At 41.1% G+C, this 12,908-nt stretch overlaps 1 protein-coding gene across 1 annotated transcript in view; it reads right to left on the bottom strand.

The window, feature by feature from the left end:
* The window catches only part of STAB2 (stabilin 2), an 86,656-nt gene extending 80,366 nt beyond the window's left edge, over positions 1-6,290 (bottom strand). Inside the window, exons 1-3 of the mRNA XM_064654834.1 lie at positions 5,928-6,290; positions 3,151-3,284; positions 2,213-2,328 (exon numbers count right to left, since the gene is read on the bottom strand). Of these exons, the coding sequence (XP_064510904.1) occupies positions 2,213-2,328; positions 3,151-3,284; positions 5,928-6,074 (397 nt within the window). The 5' untranslated portion in view covers positions 6,075-6,290. The remainder of the gene's footprint in view (positions 1-2,212; positions 2,329-3,150; positions 3,285-5,927) is intronic.
* Positions 6,291-12,908: the final 6,618 nt, after the last annotated feature.

Genomic DNA, 12,908 nt, shown 5'->3' with positions numbered 1-12,908 from the left:
TGTTTTGATACCATTACCAAGGGACAGCTTTATCAGAAGTTTAGCAAATCTACCATATTGTTGTACAAATTTAGGCAGGCAGGTAAAGTGCTTCCTGCAACCAGGGGGGCCACAGGACGCAGTGCTGGGACACAGGAGCAATGCTGGGCACAGTCACCTGCTGCCACCCTGGGGAGAAGTGAGACCTTTGCTTTTATTGAGGATTGTTTTTGAAAAGCAGTGAGAAAAAGATGTTCTTGCTTATCTCTTACAGCAGTCAGAGTATAGAGGCCAAATCTTCATATCTAGGCCAAAAGAGCTTAAATCTATCAGCCTTTTTTTTGCCTCATGCAGTTAAATTCAGCACCTCCCAAGTGTCATCAAATGCAGCCTCTTAAAATCCTTTACTTCACCTGACTCCCTGCAAGGCCGAAGCAGTGGGTAGAACTTGTGAAGATGTGTTTTGGACCATTTAATTGCATAGAATTAAATTTATTATTGTTCCTCTAGTTGTTTTTTGTTTTTTTTTTTTTTTTTTAACTTTTCACAATTTCCCCCCCCCTTTAGTCTTACAGTGCTTTCTACTCAGTTGGTCATATCATACACCTTTCAGTTGGTACCCAGGCTTTTCTTTGGAGCCATGTAAATATTTGCCCAGAGTGGGAACCAGTGCTGGGGTAGGGAGTAGCTCCTGCTGCAGTCCATCAGTTACAGACAGTGGACATCTGAGATCCACCAGCTGTGATGTCTGTGGTTGGGTTATACTGGCAGTGTTAAAAGGTTGTGATCTTTCCCCCTGGACCTTTCCCCACTTGGTACTTTTCCCTTTTGACTTTGTGACTTTTTACAGAGGGGTTGCTGTGTGGCCGGATGGCTTGGTGTGCTTCGTGGGAGGGAAAGGGACAAGAGATCTTTCATTCACTTTGTGCATTTCAGCTATCATTTAAGGAAGTCAGAGTGTTATTTAAGACCTAGTTTTATCCTTGCCATCAGATGCTAAACGTGAAATAAACCCCTAGTCAGGGATTTTTCACTGGCCTCAGGAAGGGCCGTCTTTCCTCCAAACATTTCAAGTTGTGCTGTATCCTACTAGAGAGATTGTGATAACATAGAGAGCTATTTTCTTCCTACAAATGACAGCAGAAACAATACTGAGACCTTGATTTCTTACTTTTTGGGGTCAGGAAGTTTGTCCAAAGGAAGAGAGGGCTTCCTTGCCTCTGCACCTTCCTTCATGCAGTGTTACAGGCAGGGCTTGGACTCAGGGGCAGTGAATTCTGCTCCTCTCCAGAACTACTGATGTCCCTTGTGTGGCTTCCCAGGGCACTCTCAATACGGGATGATGAGCACTAAGGCTGCATTTGGCAGTGGGATGGTAAACCACCACCCTCAAGTGGTTATGTTCAGAAGAACACATGACCACGTACTATGCACTCAGATATTTGTTTGTGTTTTCTATTGCAGTAGCTAAAAGTTGGAGTTTTGCTTTAGTAGATAAATAACTGCTTAAATAATAGCTCGGGCTAAAACTATATTTTTTTAAACCTATTTTGTGGACAAAAGGACTTCACAGACATTGAAACAGACCTTGACGCCATTAACTAAAGAAGGAAACACTCTGGCTGGGTAGGGAAACTTCCTCTTGGAAGTGGGTCTTGATGCCTATCTTGGCAGCCAGAGATTTGATGCACTTGTGGAGATGCTGAAAGGCTTTTCCTGAGGAAGGGGTAGCTTATTACCCCTGCTTCAGTAATGGCCTTCAGATTCACTGGCAGTGCAAGAAACTGTTTCAAGTTGATCTAAAAGAAAAGACCCTACCTGCATCAGAAAGTAGAGAACTAAAGAGATTTAGAAATACTTCAGACACAGGTGAGGGTGATTTTGACTTAAAATGAAACATTTAAACCTGTAGTTTGAAAATCTTAACTTTTAAAATATGAAACAATTTTGCAGGCATTGACTGAAATGATTTGTTTTGAAAATCTCAAAACTACGGAGATTTCCTGAGGTTTTTTAAGTTTTCTATATTTTTTTCTTTTTAAATGAAGCTTTGAATATCTGTTTAAATCCTCTAAGTTTTAGCTGAAAACTGTTGTTTATTTCTATTTCTGTAACAAGCTCTGAGGAGCAAACTTCTCATAGCAATAAGTTCTGAAAAGCACGAAAGTCACTGCTTTATTTCTGTTCAAATTATATATTTTAAAAAAAACCCAACCAAACCAAAACAACTTACTCGTGCAGTCTGGGCCCCAGTGTCCCTGGCAGCACTCAGGTTGTTCAAATTCCTTCACACAATGATGCCGACATCCCGGAAAAGAAAGTGTGTGTGTTTTAATTTCCAGATAATACCTGAGGAGAAGAAGCTGGAGCTGCTTTAAAGTACTTAAAAGCCTCCCATGGGGAAAAATAAAATTCTTAACTTCCTCTTCTCCTTTCAGTGTCAGACAAGAGCACTTTAAGCTTAGTTGCACTGATCCGCCTTTTTTTCTTCATTAAAACAAACGTTGAATGTAAGGGCCTAAAAAGATCCTTGGATCCTGTTTCTTTTGAATAGTATATTTATCTTCCCCCCCAACATAAATACAGCCTTTTTCTGTAAGTTTTGATTTGAAATAGTATTTTAAAAATTATTTAATATCAAAGGTACTTAAATGCTAAGTAAACTCAAAATAGTTGCATTTTCTCTAAAATACTGCTTTTCTTTTTTTTTTTTCAGTCTGAAAGGCAATATTTCAAATTTGCTTTGAGATTTTTTCCCTGCTCTTCACCCCCTCACCTCCCAAACTTAGCAGTTTTAAAAATCTATTATTTACATGATAATATATGATAAGGATAATACATAAATGTAATTTGATACTATATATATTTTTAAGATATTTTTGTATCATTCATATCAAGTATGAAGAAAAAACAAGGAAGAGATTATATGATATCACTCAAAAGAAAATTTGATAACCACTAATAGCAATGTTTATTTTCCTGTTATACCATTTGCTGATTACTTTTAAGCACCAAGTACTCTGAATGAAGCTTGAGTTCTGGAGTTGATGAAGCCAATAGCAAACGTTCTATAATGAAATTGCATAGACTAGAGCATTTGTGATATGAATTAACATTTTCTAATTCATGAGGAACAGCATTAACAGAGAAAAGCTCTGACAGAAGAGATACCTGCAGTCTGGTATCCCAGTCCCATTGGTAATTTTGGTGTAACCAGCAGGGCACTGGGTGTCAAGGTTTAAAGAGCAAGGTACACATTGAGTTTTCATTCTAATGAGCAGCTTTTGATCACATTGCTTCTTCATCTGTAATAGGAGAAGAATAATTAAAAGAAGGAAAAACTCTGCCCCCAGCGACATTTCTGAAAAAATTTACCTCAAGTTTGCTCTCACTCCCACACACGTTCCTCTCAAAAGTGGACTTTGTGTTATCAGCACCACTGTATTGGACCAAAGGGCTTGGAAAACCTGACTATAGTGCTATAACTTAAATGCCAAAGGCTTGTGCCCCTTGCTGTTGTGGTCCTAGTTTCAAGAATACAGATCTGACAAATGACTCAAGAAGGTGACAAAAGGAGAAAAGGCTTAGGGTATTGTCAGAGCAGTGGCATTATATTTTGGGGTTGTAGAAATCATAGATGTGAAAACGTCTATATACCTAATATAGTGTCTGTTTCCTACCATTTAAACAGTCAACCTATTTTAAAGCAGCAAGTCTTTGATGAGCTGCACCTAATGTCAGCTTCATCTTCTTTCTTCCTGCTATTTGTAGAAGTTTATAATTCACAAATGGTGAGAAATGATCTAATGCAGAGTATGATTTTTAAAAACCAGCAAAATGACCCTGTGCAGTCCAGACAGTACTGGACCTTCTGGGCACATGTGGGATGCTGACGCCTCTTTGCAGAAGCACACAATTGGTCTAGGTGGGTACACTGGCACCTTGGGTTTTCTACATGTCCCATTGCCTGGTAGTCCCAGATGAGGCCCTCACCCCTATGGTTTCTCCTCTTGAGAGATGAACATTTCAGTAGCAAAGCTCGTGAGGATGTATCACAGACATGATGAGGAGATTTAGTTTGATAACCTCTGAGGGACTACCCTTGATTGTCATCATCCAGTTATATATACATTTCAACATCAATTTAGTTGTCAAATTTTAGTCTATAAATGCACTGTTTAAATCTAATTTGGGTAGTGCTCAAGTGTTTGGGTAGTGAAGCCCCTTGCTGTGTAGATGCATTTCAGGTATCTTTGAAGTAAAAATGTGACCTTTTTCCGGATGTGGCTATAATGTGGACACAGCTTGATCAGACACTTGGTAAAGCAGTGGTGAGCAGTGCCATGCTGGCAGGGCTGAGCAGCCTCCCTTCCCCTGCAGCAGAACCCAGCACCGATGAAGCACTGGACAAGACCTGGCTTTTTGCGCATCAGGCTCCCACAAATTCAAACCAGAGCACCTCTGCACCTCGCTTTCCCTCCAAAACCACCTGATGAGGCAACAACATGAGGGAGTTTGAATGTTTCCAATAATCCTGGTGCTCAGCACCAGTGTGGCCACCTTAACAGCTCATCCCTAAGGAAAGCACCAGAGCACCCATGCACTGGAGTAAGAACCAAACAGCACAAATGCACAGTTCATGCACATGAAATCCTATGAGCATTTCCACTGGGTGGTATCATTACTGATAATATTGAAGAATCATAAAATCTGGAGTGCTGGTTGATTTTTCTGAGTCTTTTACCAAGTGTGCTACTGAAGCCCTGCTCCTTGCACTTGCTTGGTGTAAGCCTGAGGCTGGATAATCTGCTAGGCCTGTGGAGTATTCAGGTCCAGAAGCGGAAAAGCTGTTGGCATTAGTGGTTGAAATGATCTTATTGCAGATGTTGTCATCAAAAAGAAGGAACGCCATAGATTTTCATTTTTGGAACAAGAAAATTCAAAGGGATTTTTGAAAAGGTAAAATCTAAATAAAAATAACTTATACCCTTCCCCTATGACCAGCTCTACAACACTAGGAATGGTGGTATTATTTCAACTTTCTTTCATTTCCCTTTCTGTTTTAGGGAAAATCAAAGAAAGTTGAATTTGTAGTGACTTTTTTTTTTTTGAGATAGAATAAATTTAACACATTTCCTAGTACTTTTTGTACATTTCAAAATATCTTTCAGTTTAAAAAACCCAACTACCAACCACCAACAACAAAACACCTGAAGTGCCTTCCCCCCCTTTCCAGTTATCTCTGCCTTTCTATTTCCTCTTCTACAAGTGTTTTTATTTCAGAACACGGTAAGGTACAGTCTCATGTTGTGATGTGAGACAGTTTAGAGTCTCACTGTTGAACTCCTGGTTTAGATTTATGACCCAATGCTTCCTGCCACTCTACAAGGGTGATGGAAACACATGTTGTGATATTTCACAGATCCATAGGATTTGTACATGACAAACATACCACTTCCTGAAAAGACTACAGATCTTAAATTTATAACTTTGTACAATTACTTCCAGAAACTCAATTCCTTAGATTTTTCTTCCTTACTTATCTGAAACAGCTGTCCCTTCTTGTAGTTAGTAGAGTGGATAATTTTCACTATAAAAAAATTTCTGCTTTCATCTTCTGACTTATCAGAAATCCTAAGAATTTTCTTTTGATAAATGCATCAGCTACAGTCTTTTGCCACATTTGCCATTTTTCAGAGCCTTTTTCAGTGTACTCATAACATTTCATTTGAGCCGAATTCTCATGGGGAGTAAACAGATGCATTTCTGTTATTTCAGAGGACTGAATTACAGAACTTGTGGTTTATAATTCAGTGTCATATACATCAATGATTGTTAAGGTGGATTTTTCTTCTATAGGATACAGTATCTGATAACTGGTCTCTCTATAACACAGAGTAATACAGACATATAATAATCCATTACTTAAATAAAAAGCTGTTTCTTACCTCATCTTGGACTTGTGACGACGAACACAGTTTCATTGCAACCACAAAAGCAAAAAAGAATAAAAAACCTGGATTTTTTCCCATTGTGAAAAATTGGATTCTTGTTCTTTCAGAATCCTCCAAACATGGAAACTCAAATTCAGACATAAAATTATTGTTCTTCAGAGGTGCTACTCCTTCTGCATTCTTAGGTAAATAGTTTAACAGGACTCTTGTGTTCCCCAATGTAAATGAGTGTGGGATTTGGCATGGAGAGCTTGCCCAGCCAGGAGAGATTCCAAAATGCAGGGTATTAGCTGAAAGTTTTCACTGGAAAGCTGAATAAAGCCTTCCTAACTGAATGACAGGATATCCTGACAGGGCTCTGATCATTTATTCCTCTCTCTGAAACTGTTGACAGTACAAAATGAAGGACACTGAACTGTTATGACAGATGATTTCTTCTTTTAGGTGGGCATTGATAGGGGACTGGAGTAACTGCTGTGCTTGTTATCATTCATTTGTTTAACTGATCTGAAGGAGAGCAATGGATCTCTGAAGTTGTCTTATCAGCCATGTAATTAGCCTACTGTAAGGGTGCGTCCCCTGAATGTGGTTTTGGGAGAAATACTAGTGACTTTATCTCAGGAGACCAAATGAACATCTTCCAACTTTGGTTAGCTGGATAAAAGGGGCACTTTTTCTCCCATTTTTGCTATTTTTGTTAAATAATTTTGACTCATTTTCTGGATCTAAGCAGAGGAAAATTAACTCAGATGTTATTGGATATGGTTAGGAGGGATGAGTATACAGACAATTTGATTTGTCAAAAGCAAGACTGTTCTTTCTTCTCAGAGGTCTTCAGCTCTTTTCTAGTGCTACTCTTTGCTGCTGCTGTGGTCAGTCTTGTAAGGGCAGACTCTCTTGTGTCTTAAATATTTGATAACTTGGCTGTCTCCAGGTTGTCATCTTTTCTTGGTGCCCCTGACCTCATAATTTTTTTAGTCATTTGAAGACACTCCGTAAGACTGCCTTAATACAAAGTTGTGCTTTGTAACATCTTATCTTTAATTTTGTGTTGTTTTCCTAAAGAAAGAAGTGTGATATAATATAATGTACAAATTAATCTACTTTCGTTATATACTCTAACAGAATGTTGCAAAATTGCTGGTAGGAGACGGCAGGGCAAGATGTTTCCTGTGTACTCATCAGATCCTGTTCCTTTCTGCTATACGATGAGGAAGGTAAATCATTTCTTGTTTATGCAGACATGATAGCAGCCAGGGGTTGTGATGTACACGCTGACAAAATGTATGTCCCTGAGAAGGGCTGTTTCTCTTTTATGAGGTCAAGGCCTTTTATGCTGCTTTGGCCTTGCATACAATGTAAAATCTGGTGTGACGGAAGGAATGGCTCAGGTTTTTTTCCAAGAGCTGAATCCTGAAGGATTTTCTCTTCCATGTGGTGATAGCTCACAGCCACATCCCATTCTCTGTGGGATGTTTGGGAGCGAAATTTGTCCTCCCTCTGCTGCAGATGTGCCTTGTTGGAGCATGGACAGAATGTCTGACTGGGAGGGGTCTGTGCTACCTGGGCAAACACGTTTGCCTGGTCCCTGCGTGGGTGATGGCAGGAGCCAACAGCTTCTTCAGCAGCTTGAGGTCAGATGGGTTTCTTGCCTGTGTTACCACTTCAGACAGTACAGTGATGAAAGGAGCTGTAAATTGAGCACGTCCCTTTCCTGTCCTGTAGATCGAGATAAAGAGCAACAACATCAGCTCTCTTGTTATCTGCTCTTGCCTCCTGTATAGGCATTTGTGTGAAGTAAACTCTTTTTCCCTTTCCTTCCTCTCCCTTGTCAGAGCATGGCCTCCCCACTAACTGCCATGACGACCACTTTCCTTGCTCCAGAGGAACCAGACACCCTTTCCTCCTTTTGGTGATGGGCATTGTCCTTGTTCATGGAGGTTAAATACAGACTGTGCCAGGCTCTAACTATAACTCTGTGTGGCTGGCTCCTGCCCTACTTTGGGCAGAAATACAGGCTAATAGGTCCCCTGGCACACAGGACAGGGCTCGCTGGGCCTCAGAGTGTGGGAAGGTGACACCTCAATGTTTAAAGCAGCCTGTGCAGTGTGGCAGTGTCCCTCCCCAGCCAGGGAGCTGGCACACTGCCTTGCTTGGGAGGAGGCTGTCCTGGCCTGAGGTGCCAGCAGCCATGCTGGTGTTGTGTGCTGGGGTGCTGTTGGCATGGGCTGGAAGCCCTGACTGCCAGGTTTTGCCCTTTGCTTTTGGAAACATGATAGTGTTGTTCTTGGCAGGCTGGAACCTGAGTCCTTCCTCCCCTTGTGCCTGGGCCACAGAATGCTGAGGAGTCCCCCGAGATCCCCAGTAGGGATTTCGTCAATGTGCTGCTCTGCATGTTGGCACAACTGTGCCAACTTTTGTCTTTGGCCATCCGCCAGCTCCTTCTCTTGATGTGTTTTCATCCTGTCCTGACCTTGCAGCCCATGTATTTCTGGGGCTGTCCTCCTCCATGGTCATGGTGGCAAACTATCCCCTCCTCGTTATCTTGTTGCTTATATAGTTTGCTGAGACCTTTGTGCTCTTGCATTCCCTGCTCTTACTTTTTCCTGGCTTTAGCCAGGATATCTTATTTTAGCTTTGTTTTGTATCTCATTCTGTGTCCAGCTGGAATGGTGGAGAGGTCTTGGATATCTTTGGTTCCTGCAAGAAGATGAAAATTTTGGAAGCCTTAGATGACAAATATCAAAATACAAATGTCTCTGTGGAGTTTGTTCCCTTGGAATTTTTTTTTTTAAAATAATATTAATACAATTGAGGGAAGTGAGAGCAAGGAATGTGGGAGTGACAGTGGCTGTGGTCATGGATACACCTGAAAACTGGGATCAGTTTGACATGGAGGAGCCTAGCCAACTGTCCCTGGGGATGTTCCAACCAATTGGATGCTCTGTGTTTCAGCTGCTAGTCACCCCTGTACCTCTGAAAACATTCAAGGTGCAAGCAACCTGGTGAAAAAATTTAGGAAGAGTCACTGTGTATGCTGTAATTCTGCAACTGTACATGCTGTGGCACATCCTTGTGTGTGTCACTACACGTGCTGTGGCATATCCTTGTGTGTGTCACAATTTACCTTTGCTCTGCTATTGCATTCCTGGACTGGATGCTTCTGCTTTCAAGTAGATGTGAATTGGCTGCTCTTTTATTCTCTTCTTCCACCTACTGCCTCTCTTCAAGTTACTCCTATTTCTGTGCTGAAAATGTCAACCAACCAGAGAAAACATGATGCTTCATTTATGTAGATGTTTTTGAAGACAATGTTTGTACTACAATTTATTTCAGTGTTACAATGAGGCAGTTGCTCTTTTTCACAGCCAGGCACTGGTTTATGAGGTCAGTTTAAAAGTAAAAAAAAAAAAATAGTGGAGAGGCAGACATACATGATGGTTGCAGCACTTGCTTTCCTCTACACAGTTTTGATGATCTCACAATTTCTTGCATTTAAAAAAATTTTAATCGATTATTGACTGCACAACTTGCATTGTATATTGTTCCCCTTAACTTTCAGAATTTAAAGCTCTCTCAACCAGAGATGGCTGAACAGCATATGATGAACTCTCAGAGACTCACACGAAGCTCAGCTATTTCACAATCATATGGCAAAAGCATCATCTCAGAGGAAGAAATAAAAAAGAAATAAGATTGTTTCGAAACAAAGCACTCGTTGCAGTCTGAACATTCGTGAGCTATGTGTGATAAAAGCTGGTACTGCTTTCCTGGAATGTCCCACCCTTCTTGCAACTTAGCTTCTCTCCCAGGGGTACTGCCTGGTTAGTGAGATCTTAGAGTGTCAAGGGTGAGGGCAGTATTGAGCTAAAATTAATATTCTTACTTACTAATTTGGAAGTAAGCAGCAGAAAATAAATGAATTACTGTTTTTTTACTGTATGTGGCTTCTGTTTTAGAGCCAATCACAGCAGGAAAACTATCACAGGGATGTTTGAGACTCCACATGTCTGAGGGAAGTCACTTTGCTCTTTGTTTGGAAACTGGCTAAAGCACCTTGCAGCCGGGTAGGGAAAGATAAAATGTGTTCATAAAGAAGAAAGTTTCCTAGAGGGAGGGAGGCTTTGGCTCTGCCAAGAGAAACGTCTGAATGCTAATTGTAGGTGGGAGGAAGGGGGGTACAAACCATCAAGTTGCCTAGGAGGAGGCTTGGGGAAAGGAGGGGGGAATATTTGGGAAATACTGCATTTGATTAACACAGACTTAATTGGAACGTAACAAAGAGATAAAAAAAAAAAGGTTTGGCAAGTTAAATCTTTCCAGTGCCATACATCTGAGGAAGCCAACGGCAGCCTATGGAGAGCCTGAATGGGCAATGTGGAAAATGCCAGGGGTGTGTAATTTTATCTGTGGGGTTATGACAGCCATCATTTTGAAACATGGTGACTATCAGAACTAATTAATTCTCCAAGCCCACAGGATGCATTAAGATGGAGCTGCAGCTGGTATGCTGAGGAATGCTGTGCACCCGGCAGAGGCCATCGCTTTTATCAATGTTAATGAGGGAGAAGGCACAGACAGCTGATCTAAACCCGAATGCGTTCATGATGCATACAGCTGATGGCAATGCAGACTGCCAGTCAAGGGGTGGTCTTAGCCATAGATTAGATCCTCATAGTGGCCTCTTCAGCTTTCTTTCTTTCCCTTCCTTTTTTTTTTTTTTTCTTTTTTTTTTTTGTGTTCTCAAAAGAGTCTTTCAGCTGGTGAAATTGTAAACAAAAGGCATTCTAGCCAAAGCTGTGGCAGAGAGGGCTTCGCTAAGGAGACATGAGTAGAGTAGTGTACGCGGCACTAACTTGGACAATGTTATTTACTACAAATTTTAAGGGGAGTGTTGGGTGGGGGAGCTGTAAGACTGAGCTTATAATCAGAATCATGCTCTAAAGAGAAAGACCACAATATCAGGGCCCACTCAGAGGTATCTCTGCTATCCTTTCATGTTATAATTGCAAGTTGTTTAAAAAAATGAAAGTAATCCTCAAGCAATAGGTAAGGCCCCAAGTCTTGTAGCTCCAGTAGGATACAGGATGTATAAGTCCCTGATTTGTTGGAAAGTGTTCCCCATGTACAGCCATGAGACAGATGCACAAGGGCATGAAGCTACAGGGTTCCTGGGTAGCAGTGCCTCCACTGCTACCCAGGAAAGGACTTAGTAAACAGGACCTGGAAGTGTAATTGGCATAGAGGAATATTAAAACCATCTTTTTGTCCTTGTCTCTACTCTGCATCTGCTTCATTGTAGTTCTGGATAGACCATGCATAGACTCTGGTTCCATGTTGTTGCCACTAATGGTGTGATAAGTGGAGGAGGTACTGCCCTGGTACTAAATCTTGAATTTTTTTAAAAAAACTATGGGTCTTTGTGGTGATATAACACACTTCAGAATCATTACATCTCCTATACAATGGAGTATAAATATAGCATGTATTCCTTGCAGAGATTTGAAATAAAATTAACTGCAGTTATGAGCTGCTGGATAAATACACCAAAACAAATTTGTAGTTTGACTTAACATCTGTGTAATGTCAGCATGTAAGGAGCTTCAGCTTTAAGATGTGATCAAAAGATATTGGAAACTAGGAACAAATAATGGGCTTCCACAAGATGAGAAGTTAGCTCAAATGGATCTTGATGGCAATTCTCAAGCAAACCTCTTTCACAGTTTGTAAACATCCAGGAAGGAGACTGGGGTTGTTTGTATATGTCTTGTACTTCTGCAGTTCTGCTAAGGTTGCAGTATGTAAAGCAAAAATACCAGGAAAAGCCTGAGATTCCAGGATTTAGGATGGGTAGAGGGATGTAGAGCATGGATTTCTGGTGGTGTAAATGTTACATTGATTTTTCTAACCCTGTGCTAGAGAAGCAGGACAGAGAGCAGCACACATTTTTCAGCTTAGCAGTAGGCCGTGGTAGGACTGGGGATTTTTGGAAAATCCAGGCACCATAAGGTAAGGGGTTTTGTGGAGTCGAGGGAAGGAGGAGAGGCTCTGCTGACTTCCTTCCTTGCTCTAGACAACACAGAGAGCTTGCTGTAATTTTGGCCTACATAGAGCTTGTATCCTTTCATGGTAATAGTTTTGACTAGTCAGACTTAAACAAAGTGAGATTAATATAGTTAATAATTTACTACTAATAGAACTGAATTGTAGATAATGATATGGAGCAATCAACTCCTGCTCAGGTTTTCTTTTCATCCTTTTAAATGCAGCCTTTATAACACTATCTAAATGTGTGTGTTTATGGCTATAGTGGATTGATTTCAGCTACAAATTATCTTGTCTAGGAAAAGCCATATCAAAATATGATTGAGAAAGAAAATTGTGCAGAAAACAGTATGGCATAATTTCGACAAATAGAACAACACAATGTTATTTTTTCATTGTCTTCCTTCTTATATGTGTAAACTTGCTGTGATTTATATCAAGTTACAAGGCTCTGTTATGTGCTGTACTAGTTGGGTAACACAGTGTGGGAATGCAGAATGGAAATCCCTTAGCCGTGATCCAAGGGCAACAGGTTGCCCATGGGGACATCTGATATTGCTGGGAAGAGCCAAGTGCAGTATTGGCTGGCCAGCAACCACTGCCCTAGGAAATAGAGCTGAGCTTGGGAGAAGGAAGATCAGGCTGCATTTTTGGCTCCTTTGCTTAAAGATACAGACAAGCCACTCTCCCTTCTGCCTTGGCTGCATCTTCTTTCTGCCTTTCTGTAGTTTGTCTGGCTTTCACAATGGCCCTGTGTCGGTGCCTCCAAAAGTGACGCCTGGGGCGAGGATGGCTCCTGTGCAAGTTAATGCCGAAGAATAAAACACAGTTTCTCCACCAGGATCCTCCAGGCTTCTTCAGTTCAGTTCACAGAACCGTAAAGATCTTCTAGTTCCGATCCCCGTGCCAGAACCCCTGGGGCAGTTCTGC

This window comes from Pseudopipra pipra, chromosome 5, assembly GCF_036250125.1.
Source record: "Pseudopipra pipra isolate bDixPip1 chromosome 5, bDixPip1.hap1, whole genome shotgun sequence".
NCBI classification, from domain to species: domain Eukaryota; kingdom Metazoa; phylum Chordata; class Aves; order Passeriformes; family Pipridae; genus Pseudopipra; species Pseudopipra pipra.
Note: the sequence above shows the minus strand (reverse complement) of the source record. Positions and strands in the feature narration are given on the sequence as shown.